Source organism: Zea mays, chromosome 9 (genome assembly GCF_902167145.1).
Source record: "Zea mays cultivar B73 chromosome 9, Zm-B73-REFERENCE-NAM-5.0, whole genome shotgun sequence".
NCBI classification, from domain to species: domain Eukaryota; kingdom Viridiplantae; phylum Streptophyta; class Magnoliopsida; order Poales; family Poaceae; genus Zea; species Zea mays.
This window is the reverse complement of record NC_050104.1, coordinates 118,399,282-118,413,968: the sequence shown is the minus strand read 5'-3', so window position 1 is coordinate 118,413,968 and position 14,687 is coordinate 118,399,282. Positions and strand designations below refer to the sequence as shown.

The 14,687-nt window shown below is 50.6% G+C and overlaps 2 protein-coding genes across 2 annotated transcripts; both read left to right on the top strand.

Moving 5' to 3' along the window:
• The first annotated feature begins 3,687 nt into the window (after nt 1-3,687).
• LOC100191522 (uncharacterized) lies at nt 3,688-6,686 on the top strand. The gene is made up of 7 exons (NM_001349817.1): nt 3,688-4,054; nt 4,168-4,248; nt 4,387-4,534; nt 4,646-4,716; nt 5,027-5,123; nt 5,180-5,367; nt 5,907-6,686. Exons 1-7 carry the CDS (start codon nt 3,779-3,781, stop codon nt 6,183-6,185), a joined length of 1,140 nt encoding a protein of 379 aa, NP_001336746.1. The 5' UTR covers nt 3,688-3,778; the 3' UTR covers nt 6,186-6,686.
• Nucleotides 6,687-9,093: 2,407 nt separating this feature from the next.
• LOC109942247 (plant intracellular Ras-group-related LRR protein 5-like) lies at nt 9,094-12,034 on the top strand. Its single transcript, NM_001351093.1, has 3 exons — nt 9,094-9,712; nt 10,648-11,561; nt 11,651-12,034. Exons 1-3 carry the CDS (start codon nt 9,166-9,168, stop codon nt 11,792-11,794), a joined length of 1,605 nt encoding a protein of 534 aa, NP_001338022.1. The 5' UTR covers nt 9,094-9,165; the 3' UTR covers nt 11,795-12,034.
• The last annotated feature ends 2,653 nt before the right edge of the window (nt 12,035-14,687 follow it).

Sequence of the window (14,687 nt, the reverse complement as noted above, 5' to 3'; positions counted from 1 at the left end):
ATTGGGTCTGCTTGCTCAATTTTGTAGTTGCACAAATTTAGGGGGTTTGTGTGTATGATGTCATAATTTTGGTCCATAGGCTGAGTTCTTGTGCATGCCTTTGTTTCCATACTGGGCCAGCCCCTGCTTACAATTGTTCTAGCCTATGATACTGAGCTGATGTTGCAGCATCCACATTTATGATACTGAGCTGATGTTGCAGTAGATCATAAAATTGTTTGTCTTTCAAGGTCTGTTGTAGAATGAATATTTCAATTGGTGATTTTTAGGCTAATTTTCTTTAGTTGATTTAGTTGTGTTTTATCTCTCTTTTTAGAATTGCATGGGAATTGTCCTGTGATTGAAATACATGTTTGGGCATGCTCCAAGGAGGAGCAACAACTCCAAGTACTATGAGGTCCTTGGCATGACATCTCCAATACTGCAAGCTAGGATGAGCTAAAAAGGCATACCAGATGCTATAAAGAGCCACCCTGAGAAGCTAGGGGTGGAGACCTAGAAAAGGTATGAGGATACACAATGCTTACTTGATTGAACTTGGACCATTTTATTTCAGATGATTTTTTTTCATGGATAAGAACATGCTACGAATGTCATGGTGTAGGAATGAGGACTATAACAAGGCAGATAGGATTAGACATGATCCAACAGATTAACATTTTTTTGCCCTGAATGTAGTGGGTCAGGTATGCTACTCGAATTCCACTTGTGTCTATCTTCCAGCAAACTTGTTCAGGAGAGGACGGATCTTGAGGTTCATATTGAGAAAGGAATGCACTATGGCCAAAAGATTGTGTTCCAGGGTGAAGCTGCGAGCTCAATTGACCACATGTGATAGCATCCACAATATGATAACAGAGAGTAGTCTATGCGACGATCCACCAGCGCCTACGGCAGCCCCGCCATCGTCTGCGTGAAGGATCCAGCGGCAGCTCGGGGGCCGAGTGAATTGAAGATGGGATTTGGAATTATAGAGAATTGAATAGACAGTCATCTGTGCTGCGTGCATACGATTCTGTACATGTAGTGTCGGGATGGTGCATTGCCAGATCATCAGGTTCGCCGTCCCGTCGGGCAGCGACTTTGGCTTCGCGACGAATCCCTGCGCTAGCACCACAGCAACAGACCTGACACCCCGGCCGCCTAGCGAGGCGAGAGCAGAGCGGAACCATAGCGAGAGCACAGCAGAGCGGAACCAAGGCAGGGAGCGAATGTATCGAGCCGTACCTAGACCTCGCGGACCCGAGACTCACGCCTTTGTATTACCGTGGCTGCCCCACGTCATCTCCCTCGTCCTCCGCTCCCCACACGACAACCTCGTCGTCGACCTCCGTGTCCGCTCGAGCGCAGCACAGGCCTGCGCCACGAACTCGTCTCGTTGCATGACCAAGCTCTTGACGATGTTCTTGTCCGGGCGCAGTGGCACAAAATGGCCCCGGAATGCCTTGGCGAAAGCAGTAGCACATGGAATGGCGACGCTGGTCGGGGTCAACACGGCGGATTCGGGGATGAGCGAGGTGGCGGCAAGCTTGGCTTCAGTCTTCGGGTCGGAGATGGCGACGAGGGCGTACTTGCAGGCTGCCATGCGCAGATCTCGACGACACGGAGGGCGAGGAGGAGGAGCATGGGGAGGAGACGGCGCCGCCGCAGGAGGGGCGGGTCAACGAAGGAGGAGGAAAAGGTCTGGGAAAGGGTGAAAGCGGCAGCGCACGTGGAGTGGTGGCGGAGGTATACATGTCCATATTGGGCTGGCCCGTTGGGCGGCACGAGGCCCGACACGACCCAAACCCGGCCCAGCACGACAATATCCGTGCCCGTGCCAGCCCGGCACGACCCCCGTGTCGTGCTTGGGCCAATAGGTCGGCCCACAGTGCAGGCACGAGCACGAGCCCGTTAAACGGACAGGCCCGACTCGGGCACGACTGAAGTGGAGAAAACCCTATCCTCCCGGCCTCCCCTGGCGATTTAGAAAACCCTCCACTCCTCCAGAAACGTCTAGCGGTTGTTCTCTACTCCATCGCCTCGCGCTCACGGCGATTCTAGAAAACCCTAGAGTACATCGCCGCCGCCTGGTCTCTGCTCCATCGCCGCCGCCTGGTCTCTGCTCCATCGGCGCGTCTCCCTCCCGCTCCCGGTTCCCCTCGGCTTCCAGTCTCTGCTCCATCGCCGCGTCTGTGCTCCGCCTCCACGGGCCTCAGCCCTCAGGTATTTCACCTCGTCTCCCTCCCGGTCCCGGCTCCCCTCGTCTTCCGGTCTGTGTTCCATCGCCGACGAGGTGTGAGTTTTTACCTAGGAAGGTTTTTAATGAGGCAGCATTGCACTAAGGCTCCGATTTTATATTACCTATTTGTCTTATGTTCTGTGATGTTCTGAGTTCTGTGATGTTTTGAATATGTTTTTATGTGAATTGTGATTTATGTATAATATTCAATATATGTGTATTCAAGATGTTTTTTATGTGATCTATGTATAAGATTCTATGTATTTCTGGCACGGGCCCGACACGAACTGATGGGCCTACCGTGCTTTAAGCCCGGCCCGGCCCATCTAATATCTGGCGTGCCGGGTCTGGGCAACCCCAACAGCCCACGGGCCAGCCCGGCCCGGCACGATGGGTGAACCGTGCCGGGCTTGGACTAGTGCCTCCCGTGCCGGGCCCAGCCGTGCCCGGGCCGGGCCAGCCCGGCACGAACCGTTGGACATGTATAGGTGGAGGTGGAGGAGAAGAGGTGGTCAAAGGTGGAGGCAACAGAGGCATAGGGGGGCGGCGATCTCGGCACTCAGCGCTCGGTGCTGGGGGCGAGGTATAGGGGGGACGATGGCGATCTCGGCGTTGGGGGCGCCGAGGTCGGGCGCGAGGCTGTCGCAGGCGAGATTTAGGTAGATGCGCGGGGATGGCGGGAGCAGACTTTCCTTGCTTGGAGCAGCCGCACGGGCGGCGGACTGGAGCGGCGGGGATGGCGGACTGGAGCGAATTAGCGGCTTTGGCGGTGGGGGCGCAGAGAGCGCGGGCGCGAGAGAGAGAGCGGGCGACTGCAGGCAGAACCGTGCACCAAAATGTGTGTACGTCTACACTATCATCTTATAGAGCAGTAGAGATTTACAGTTTTGTCAGTTCTAAATTTCTGAAACTACCGGAAGTAAAACCAACGTTCCAAACAGGGTTCCTGGACTTAAGATATCTCTATCTCTACTACTCCTTAAGGCCTTAGTGTAGTCGTCCACAACATACCGTGGTGCACAGTTCTGCCTCAATACTTTAAGCATGAATAGAAAGTAACATATGAGCATTTCTATATCCCCGCCTCATTAAATATGACTGTATGCCATCGCAACACACGGGTATTGTACTATGTAGAGGTGAAATAGCAAGATTAAGATAATAAAATTTATACATGGCTAGGATCACAAATGGATTACGAAACAATTTAATAACAGTATAAAACACATATATATAACTTGCCATGATATTATATATTTCTGTTGCAACGCACGGGCACTCACCTATTCTTGGTGAAAACATGGCTGTATACGTGTTGCATCCCATGCCTGCTGTTATTCTTGGTGAAAAACATGGTCTATTCTTGTCAAAACGAACGTCCCAAACCGAAACCGTCCATCCATGGGCCGGAAGCCTGCCTGTTATCCTGGCCCAGATTACGTGCTGCATCTTGCGCACCTTGGCCCATCACCACCCTCAGTCGAAGCCCCCCTGCGGCCCTGCCACACTGGAGATCTCGCCACACTGCGGCCCCGCCTCCTCGCCGTCTCTACAACAATGACGACACCGGCGGCGGAGGCCGTGTCGCGCCGCCTGGGAGCGGCCGTGCGTGGCCTCTCCGGCGCGTGGTACGGGCGCCACATGGCCTCGGCCGAGCGCGCCATCCGCGCGCGCCTCCCCCTCGTCGACCTCGTCCTCGAGGTCCGCGACGCCCGCGCGCCCGCCTCCTCATCGTTCGAGCCTCTCCTCCGCCGCCGCGGGCCTCTGGAGCCAGACCGCCGCGCGGTCGTCCTCCTTAACAAGGCGGACCTGGCGGACCCGTCCGAAACCGAGGTAACCAGGCCCCTCCTCCTCAGCCCTGCGCTGTCTGTGCGCTGCGCACTGGGTGGGGAGAGTTGACGGCTGCTTCTGAATCCCGGTGCCCGAGGGTGCTCGTGCTGCTGCAGGGGTGGGTGGCGTACATCAAGAAGCAGAGGAGATGCTCTTGCGTCGCGGTAAACTCGCACAGCAGGGAAAGCATCAAGGAGGTAGGCCAGGCCACGGCCAGCAGTGCTGTTTCTAGTGATTTGGCAATCGTGTAGGTGATTCTGGGATCTGCTATACTTGGAGATGATGCATGTCTAATACGGGCGTTTTTTTCTCTCTGAAATCTATCTACCATGTAGGTGCTGAAAGTCGTGCAAGCAAGAATGAGGGAGATCAAGCATGGCGACAGCAATTGCACGGGAACTGCCCTCCTGGTCGGGATCCCAAACGTTGGGAAATCGGCCATCGTTAATGCGATACATCAAATTGGGAGGATTGCGGCAGCAGGTGATGTGCGCTGGTCATTTGTTGCTGCTCTGCTATTTGTGCTTGCGTCTGTTTTGGTTCGCTTCTTATATATTCTCAATTCTCAAATCCCAATGGCCCTTGTCTTTCCAGAGAAGGGGAAGCTCAAGCATGCGATTGTGAGCAGCCATCCTGGAGAAACCAGGGACATACGTGGATACAAGGTAAGCTCGTATGCTCTGGGACGCATGACACGAAGTGCTGCTTTTCCAGATCACCTTGTAATAGTAGCGCTATTACAGGTCGGTATATATGCTGCAGTGCTGTCTGCATCAACCAAAAGTTCAATTTATCATTTAATGGACAACAAAACTGAAGAGTGCTTTTTTATATAGAAATGTCAGTAATGCATGTTTTCCTCCCATTTTCTAGTGTGTGCTCCTAGCAGCTAGTTCCACATGTTTTTTTTGGCTCAGCAACTGTCAATCAGATTCTCAAATGCCAAGTACGTTATCAAGGCTTATTGGTCTGCAGATTGCTAGTCATCCGAATATATACGTGTTGGACACTCCTGGTGTGCTTTCGCCGAGATTTGCAGATGATGGTTCTGGCCCCAGGCTAGCCTTGACAGGTATCAGTTACTTTACTTCAAAGTTTATGGCTTCACTTAACTACATGCTTTTGCAGGAGCCATCAAGGATTCCTTGTTAGAGGATTACGATACTGCACAGCTCCTTCTTGCGATAGTGAACTCAGGGAAGGAATATAGGAAGTGGGAGAAGCTGAATAAAGCAGGAGATTCCTTTTCTTGTGGCAACACAATCACGCCCAGGGGCCACAACAGTAAAGAGCAATATGCTTCAGATCACACTCAGGTAATAAGTGCAGCAAAACGAGTTTAGAGCTCAGTGTTCCCTAGCAGTTGCAGCCTAGCTAGTTTCACTTCCATGCAATTTCTCACTGCTGATACAAGGGGCCTGTTTGTTTCGGCTTCTGGCAGCTTCTGGCCACCAAAAGCTGCTGCGGACTGTCAAACGCTCAGCTTTTCAGCCAGCTTCTATAAAGTTCGTTGGGCCAAAAACCATCCAAAATCAACATAAACACATAATCGGTTGAGTCGTTGTAATAGTAGGAATCCGTCACTTTCTAGATCCTAAGCCCTATGAACAACTTTATTTTCCTCCACACGTAATCGTAATGATACTCAAATTCTTCCCACAGTCAGATTCTCCTCACAGCTAGATTTTTAGAAAAGCTGGTCAGAAAAAAGCTGAACCAAACAGGCCCAAGAAAATTTATGTTTATTTATCGAGTTTTTTTCTGAGAAAGATTTACGGTTTTATCAGGAGTTTTTTTTTTTTGAAAAAAAAAATCAAATGTATGCAGTGCTAGCAGCTTTGTTGCCTTTGTGCAGGATTCCGTCGTGAAAGCAGTCCGCCAGGTGCTTTTTGAGACCATATCTAGTTTTAACGGGGATCTAGGGCAGGTGGATGAGCTAAGGAGATTGATCGGCCACCAACTTGTAAACTTGCAGCAGGTTTTCAAAGTCTTGACTGAACCAAGTGAGAATATCTGTAAACCTATAGCTACTAAACTGGTCAATCTATATCGGACAGGAAGGCTTGGCCGATATACCTTAGAACATGTCCCAGATGTTAGGCAGGAAGTTGTCGCAGAATTACCTACCGCCTAAAGCATGCCCTGTTTTTTTTACCTTAAAACAAGGATTATGCATTGGTTTGGCCAGGATACAGTACAGCCCCTCCTAGCTGTAGGTTGCCCATGGAGCATGAAGCGCCTCCGGTGTTCCATTAGAGGCCAAAAACTGAATCAACCACAGTGTACTATGTAAGTCTTGCGGATTGACTACTCGGGTGCATTAGTTTGGCAGATAATCTTAAAGAAGGCTATCATGTGGGTGCAAGAAACATTCACATTCATATACATCAGCTGCGGATTACCGCGTACCGCGATGGGTTCAGGACTCAGGGAGAATGCTCATTGTGACCAATCTCCAGCAACGTCATATATATCCGTTCTTTACAGTTTTCTCTAAAAGTTTTTGTCCTCTATATCTCTTCTCTCTTCAACAATGTTCTCTATCTCGTTCTCTATACATAAATACATATGTTCTATATACATAAATGCATATGTTAGAGATATATTTTGCTTTAATTTTTTTGTACGTGTGTATTTGTCACTCTCTCAAATATATTATATATATTTTAGTTTTGTTGTATTGTATAGATTTTAGATTTGCTAAATCTATTGTTTAAAGTATTAAAATCGATAGAGAAGAGAGAATATATATATATATAAATTAGCAATGTCATATATATTTAGATTAGAGTACCGTTTAGATGGCGTTTGTTGGAGACGTAGAGGAGGCTCCCTGTTGGAGTGAGTGGCAAGTAGGCTTTCTTCTGTATGACAATTCCTTGCGTAGCACGGGAACACATGGGACGATCTTGGGCACCAACGCAGTGCACGACCGCTGCTGCCTGATAGACCTCAGATGGGCTAGCATGATGAGGAGAGCCACACCCCGGATAAGACGCAAAAAAAGAAGAAGGAAAGTAGGAGAGCCACAACTTTGTATCTTGCGACGCTGTCTGTGATTACGGTGATGGCGATGAGAACATATATCACAACATTGCGCTGACACAAGCCGAACGGGCTTAAAAATGTTGTCGAGACATCGATGGCAGAGAGAGATATATAGAAGGGTAAGATGTAAAAAGAAAAGGACCGGTAGTTTATTGGTTTCATCGATTGCAATTCTGCTTGTGCTCCATCATTGTTTGGTATATCAACATCAAGTTCTCCGCCACATACGGTCCGTCGCTTCTAAAGCCTCTGACCTGTCCTTTATACTTAACCGCCTCATCGTAGCTAAGCCATGCTATTATGGCTTGTTTGGTTCAGTTTTTTCTAATGGGAAAAAAATTTGGCTGTAGGATAGATCTAGGTACCGTGAAGATTACGTGCAAATGAAGATAATTGTACGCATAGAGTTCAAGATATAGAAAGTGACAGATTCATACTATTACATCGACTTGACCGATTATGTGTTTATGTTGGTTTTTGGATGGTTTTTTACTAAATCGATTTTTATAGAAACGAGTTGAAAAGCTAAGCGTTTAACAGTTTAAAATAGCTTTTGTTGGCCAGAAGCTAAAAAAAACCTAAAACAAACAGGACCTTAATTTTTCCACCTAGTCACATGACACTATGTCGGTGTCCTCCTATATGCAATGAGCTTCTTTATTGACACACAATTGAGCATTTGAACAACTCCAATCCATTTCCTACTACATGTATCTAGAGTTCGTGCTAGCTAGCGTGCGTATGTGTGTCTCCGTCTAAGCTCGTATTAGTCCACCTAATTTTTTGAAGTAAAGTCTAACTAATTCGGTACCCAACTACCAAAATGAAACAAGGACTCCTCAACCAGCTCGTCGCCCATCCAGTAGACGGCATGCGGGCTGGACCGAAGCAAAGAGGCTCTAGTTTAGCTGAGAGAGCAAACAACGGCGCATTGGATCCGGTAAAAGCGTGTCTAGGCAGCCGGCCGTTGACGAAGGAAAACATGCATGGGAGAGCTCGGTTTGCTTTTGTTTCTATCGACCGTCCAATGCAACGGCCAGCATTGGCGCCCATCTCGATCGACGAAGTCGGAGGGAGTTGCGTCTTTTCTCGTCCTCGGATAGGGCCATCGGCAGGTTCTTCCATACGCACGGGTGTAGATACGAGCTCTTCGCATCTCTATCTCTTTTGTTTTTTTAATTAGTATTTATATATCGCTTAATAGACATCATTTAATAAATGATGTTGTAAATTTTAGATCCACGGTTGAGCTGGAGTACTTGGTAATCTGGTTTTCTGGAGCCGGAGCGCTCTCGGACAGGCTCATATACTACCATCGGCCGTCCGGTACGCACGAGGTCGCCAGGAATGGGCAGCCTGGGTACGTACGTCCAAAACCGGGGCGGCGGCGGCCTCCCATTCTGTCCGTTGAAAAATTCTTGCTGTACTGTCATCGAGTGGACCGAAGCGAACGAAACAATAATCTAGTCGCAGTGTTAGCAGGCATTACCTGTCGCTCATCACGCGATGCTCTGGGTCCCCCCTCAAATCAAATTTAAACAAGTGCAGCAAATAAAAAAAACACGCAGCAGAGCAGGTCTGGCGAGCAGAAGACGTTCGGCTCTAAATCCAGCTATAATTATATATGAAGTGGCGATAATTGTCAAATCTTTGTGACAGGACTAATAAAGGCAGAAGGGTCACACAAATGGCAGTTGCCCCTGGGGGCTGAGTCACCTCGTTCCAGATCCTACTGGACACGCCCGGTCCTCTGCCAGCTAAGCGCTGGCATCCCGCCGGCTGGAGCCGCCACTTCCCTCTTTCTTTCGCGTTGAGCTCCCTCGCATCCATTCTAATCCCGACCCCGTCCCGTCTCCACTCCAGACATTTGGATTCACAGTCACAATTACGCCCTCCTGTTCCGCACCTTCTTTATACACGCCCACGGCCCACCCGTCTACGCCGAACCATCATTACCAGCCGGCGGCCGCTCCACTCTTTCGCTCTCCATCTCCATCTCCATCTACCTACGCTCTCGCGAGTCGCGACGACATCCTCCGCGGAGCTTGCGCGGGTACGGCACGGAGATGGCCGCGGCCGGGCCGACGACGTCCCCGGCCACGGCGGGCGCCGTGGAGGAGCTCACGCGGCTGTACCGGGAGCTGCCGCCGCGCCCGGCCGTGGAGGAGGTGGAGGCGGCGGCGGCGGTGCTGGCGTCGGCGGCCGCGGAGGAGGAGGCGCGCCTCGCCGAGATCGACAGGGAGGAGGCGCTGGCGCGCGGGGGCGCGCCGCCCGAGCTCCTCGACGTGCTGTGGGAGGCCCGGCGCAGCTCCGTGCGCCTCCGCGCGCTGCAGCAGCGCAAGGAGGCCGCGCACGTCCTCGAGCTCGAGAGGCGGTTCAGGCTCTTCGACGACCTCATCCAGCGGGCGTCGCGTCTTCTGTCCCCCGGCGGTGGTGCCGGGGCCAGGAGCGGCACGGGTGGTGCCGCGGTGGACCACGACGAGGTCGTCGAGGTCGACGCCACCCGGAACACGGAGCTGGACGCCGCGCCAGCCGAGATTGGTCGCGGGAGCAAGGGCGGCTTGGGACTGGAACCCAAGTCCGTCTCGTCGCTGCGTCGTGCTGCTTCGGCAGGTACTACTACTCCTTCCTAATCGGTCTCTCGGTATCTGTATTTCCCCTGCAAATTTAGGTGAGCTTTCGCTCCGCAGGCGCTACGCTATTCCGTTCGATTTCGTTGTCCAAACCTGAGTTGATTAGCTGTTACAAACCAAGTTGATCGTTTGATTGGTGTGGTTTATGTTGACTTGTCCTTGTTTTGTGTTGTCAATTTTTCTTGTCACCCAGATTTATTTCCTCTTACCATATCTTCAGTCCGTAGTTCCATTACACTGACTATTTTTTTAAGGAATACTTTACTAGGACTTGTTAGTTGAATCAATGTAAGGTTTTTTTTTCTACAACTATAGTAACATATTGTTTCGCCCCATGATAATTTGTTTATGATTGACTTTTTCATAGGATGCCATCATAATGGTACCTCAGCTATAGTAATGGCCGCATTTCTTATCAGTACCTGTACTTTACTAGTGCTGGTAATTGGACACGATGATGGGCTGTGCGCTTTGTGATGTTTCTGTGTGTTAACTGTGGACTGTTCCGTTATGGAACATTGCACCAGAATCAAATAGCTAATTTGATTTTACAGGCAAGCACAAATTTCTGAATGCCCCCCCCCCCCCCCCCCCCCCCCCCAAATATATTATTTGCTTATTTGATTGGTTTCAACTGGATGAATCGTTTATTCATTAGCACAGACCCTACGATTGTGATAATTCTGTGTGTAAGTGTGAAGTGTATTAGCTATATGCATTCTGCAATCCAAGTTTTCTGGACATAAATGACTCGCACTGTCGCACACATATCAATTACATGTAAGGAACCTCGAACTATCTTTTGTTGGTCGCCACTGCACCCCACTATTAGGATATTTTTCTCTACTTGTATCGTTTTCCATTACAATGCACGGGCATATTTGCTAGTAAAGTCTAATATGTCAATTTTTGCAGGTACTGACACAGAAAAGCTGGGCCTTATCCAAGTGGCAAGCCTTATAGAGTCATCGGCAAAGAAGGGGACTACAGAGCTCAATCTCCGGGGTAAGCTGGTGGACCAAGTTGAATGGCTCCCTGTCTCGCTTGGGAAGTTACAGGATGTGACTGAGCTTGATCTATCTGAGAATAGGATCATGGCACTCCCATCAACAATTGGTAGCCTTAGATACTTGACAAAGCTCGACCTCCACTCAAACCAGCTGATCAATCTGCCTGATACCTTCGGGGAACTTTCCAGCCTGATTGATCTTGACTTGCGTGCAAACCAGCTAAAGTCTCTTCCTACATCATTTGGAAATCTCACGAGCCTCGCCAATCTTGACCTGAGCTCGAATCTGTTGAAGGTCCTTCCTGATTGTTTAGGAAAGTTGAAAAACTTGAGAAGGTTAATTGCTGAGACGAATGAGCTTGAGGAGCTACCCTATACTATTGGATCGTGCACCTCTCTCGTGGAGCTTAGACTGGATTTTAATCAGCTCAAAGCCCTCCCAGAAGCCATTGGGAAGTTGGAAAACCTGGAAATCCTGACGTTACACTACAACAGAATCAAAGGCCTGCCTACAACAATTGGCCATCTTACCAGGTTGAGGGAGCTGGATGTCAGTTTCAACGAAGTTGAGACTATACCTGAGAACATTTGCTTTGCAGCCAGCCTTGTGAAGTTGAATGTCAGCAGGAACTTTGCCGACTTAAGAGCCCTGCCAAAATCAATAGGGGAACTTGAGATGCTAGAGGAGCTGGACATCAGTAGCAACCAGATACGAGTGCTTCCAGACTCTTTTGGGCATCTCTCAAAGCTACGTGTGTTTCATGCTGATGAAACTCCACTGGAAGTACCGCCCAAAGAAGTTGTAAAGCTAGGGGCTCAGGTATTCATTGAGGGTGTTATTCTCCGATATTTATTACTGTTTTTTTTTTTGCCTTCACTGACTGAAATGATGTTTCTTCTGCATGTCAGGAGCTGGTTAATTATATGAAGAATATGGTTGCTGCAAGGGAAGTGAGCCAGAATCAAACAGATAAGAGGAGCTTCTGGACCTGGCTCCGCTCACTGTTTGGTTGTTACAAAAAGAATCAAGGATTGGGACCAGTTCCAGCCTAGCTGAACCATATCGTCCGCATGTATTGTCATGAATTATTCAGTTTTGCTCCATCTCTCAAGTCAGCGACGAAATGAGGCATGACTACTATTATTATTTCAACTTTATGTTTGTGTATACAATGGATAAATATTGTAGCGCTTTCTTGTACATAAGATTAGGTTATGTGTAAGTTCATCTGTACGAAACACTATCATGTTAATCCATGAAACACGAGCTGCCGAATATTACTAGCAAGTACTACATCCGTTCAGAAAAGAATTCAATTCTAATAGAAATATTCTCTGTACACATGAAGGTAGTAAGTATGATTAATTAGATTTACCATAAGATAAATGTTATAATATGCGTATTTAGCTTGGTAAATATAGTTTTAAACATATAATTAGTTAAACTGTAGACACTTTAATAATTATCTATAATCAAGATGGCCTTTAGACTAGTGGTTATGGGCTTTCGAGTAGCAGCCACTTCCAAGTTTTGGGTTCGATCCACCTCGGGGGCGAGTTTTCAGGCTTGATTAAAAAAAATCGTCTCATTGTACCATCCGTTCGCGGGGTTACGATGTGCGTCGGCCGGAACCATTGTTTCGGTCTTTTTAAAATGATACTAGGAGGATGGTTTTTTTCTCTTTGGCCGAGTTTTTTTTAAGAATGTTGCTAGAATTTATGCTTTTTGGACGGAGGTAGTATGTTAAATTTAAGTTAAGACAAGCTGTTGACTTCCATATAGAAATTGCTATTCTTCCACTGCCTACAACTAAAATCTACACCTAAAAACATCTCGAGATGTATCATCCACCCGCAGTGGTGGATCTATGATTCTATAAATTTTATCATCCACTGTGCAAAAAAATTCATATATAATTAAAAAATTATGATTTTATTTAAGGGTATGATGTGAAAAAAATTCATAAATTAACTATTGTCGGGGGACCATAATTAGGGGTACCCCCAAGACTCCTAATCTCAGCCGGTAACCCCCATCAGCACAAAGCTGCAAAGGCCTGATGGGTGCGATTAAGTCAAGGCTCGGTCCACTCAAGGGACACGATCTCGCCTCGCCCGAGCCCAGCCTCGGGCAAGGGCAGCCGACCCCGGAGGATTCACGTCTCGCCGAGGGCCCCCTTAAGCAACGGACACACCTTCGGCTCGCCCGAGGCCCAGTCTTCGCCAAGAAGCAACCTTGGCCCGATCGCCACGCCGACCGACCGTATCGCAGGAGCATTTAATGCAAAGGTGGCCTGACACCTTTATCCTGACACGCGCCCTTCAGTCAACAGAGCCGAAGTGACCGCAGTCACTTCGCCGCTCCACTGACCGGCCTAACAAAAGGACAGCGCCGTCTGCACCGCTCCGTCTGCTGCGCCACTCGGCAGAGTGAGGCTGACAGCAGCCAAGTCCGGCCTCGAGCACCATAGGAAGCTCCGCCTCGCCCGACCCGGGCTCGGACTCGGGCTCAGCCCCGGAAGACGACGAACTCCGCCTCGCCCGACCCCAGGGCTCGGACTCGGGCTCAGCCCCAGAAGACGACGAACTCCGCCTCGCCCGACCCAGGGCTCGGACTCGGGCTCAGCCCCGGAAGACGACGGACTCCGCCTCGCCCGACCCCAGGGCTCGGACTCGGGCTCAGCCCCGGAAGACGACGAACTCTGCCTCGCCCGACCCCAGGGCTCGGACTCGGGCTTAGCCCCGGAAGACGACGAACTCCGCCTCGCCCGACCCAGGGCTCGGACTCGGCCCTGGCCTCAGCCGACGGTCTCTGCCTCGCCCGACCCAGGGGCTCGGACTCGACCTCGGCCTCGGAGGAGCCTCCGCCTCGCCCAACCCAGGGCTCGGACCGACCACGTCACAGGAGGGGCCATCATTACCCTACCCCTAGCTAGCTCTGGCTACGGGGAACAAGACCGGCGTCCCATCTGGCTCGCCCCGGTAAACAAGTAATGATGGCGCCCCGCATGCTCCATGACGACGACGGCTCTTAGCCCCCTTACAGAAGCAAGGAGACGTCAGCAAGGACTCGACAGCCCCGACAGTTGTCCTTCCGCCAGGCTCCAGCGCTCCTCCGACGGCTACGACATCGCACGAACAGGGTGCCAAAACCTCTCCGGCTGCCACGACGGCATGTACTTAGGGCACTAGCTCCTCTCTGCTAGACACGTTAGCACACTACTACACCTCCCGTTGTACACCTGGATCCTCTCCTTACGCCTATAAAAGGAAGGTCCAGGGCCCTCTTACAGAGGGTTGGCCGCGCGGGGAAGGACGGGACGGCGCTCGCGCAAGCCTCTCGCTCCCTCCCGCGTTGACGCTTGTAACCCCCTACTGCAAGCGCACCCGACCTGGGCACGGGACAAACACTAAGGCCGCGGGTTTCCCCTTTTGTGCCTATCTCCCTCCGGCTTCTCTCCCCCCTTCGCGCTCCGTCTCGCGCCGACCCATCTGGGCTGGGGCACGCGGCGACAATTTACTCGTCGGTCCAGGGACCCCCCGGGTTCGAAACGCCGACAGTTGGCGCGCTAGGTAGGGGCCTGCTGCGTGTTGACGAACAGCTTCCTGTCAAGCTCCAGATGGGTAGTCTCCAGCAACCTTTCCAGCCCGGGACGGTGCTCCGTTCCGGGAGTCTTGAGTTCATGTCCCTCGACGACAGCTGCGACATGATACTCCTTCCCCCGCCGCGCGATAGCGACAATGGCGGCCGACAACCCGCCCGCCGGCGGCGGAATCGACGATGTCTTCCCCACATGGCGGAAGAACAACATTCGGGTTTATCTCGTCGCCTCCCCCGTCGACGGAGGAGGAGGCGGGGCAACCAAGGCCAAGCAGGAGACGACACCTCGTCGGCTGTCGAGCGAGTCGACGGCACCGGCGCTCCAACGGGGGACACGTCGGGCAT

What these genes read in the sequence shown, in the direction of transcription:
- LOC100191522 (NM_001349817.1), top strand. Translation starts at nt 3,779, where the DNA reads ATGACGACACCGGCGGCGGAGGCCGTGTCGCGCCGCCTGGGAGCGGCC. An exon ending in TGGGAGGATTGCGGCAGCAG is followed by an intron (nt 4,535 to 4,645) that starts GTGATGTGCGCT and finishes TTGTCTTTCCAG; the next exon opens with AGAAGGGGAAGCTCAAGCAT. An exon ending in CCCCAGGCTAGCCTTGACAG is followed by an intron (nt 5,124 to 5,179) that starts GTATCAGTTACT and finishes ATGCTTTTGCAG; the next exon opens with GAGCCATCAAGGATTCCTTG.
- LOC109942247 (NM_001351093.1), top strand. Translation starts at nt 9,166, where the DNA reads ATGGCCGCGGCCGGGCCGACGACGTCCCCGGCCACGGCGGGCGCCGTG. An exon ending in GCGTCGTGCTGCTTCGGCAG is followed by an intron (nt 9,713 to 10,647) that starts GTACTACTACTC and finishes CAATTTTTGCAG; the next exon opens with GTACTGACACAGAAAAGCTG. An exon ending in TTGTAAAGCTAGGGGCTCAG is followed by an intron (nt 11,562 to 11,650) that starts GTATTCATTGAG and finishes TCTGCATGTCAG; the next exon opens with GAGCTGGTTAATTATATGAA.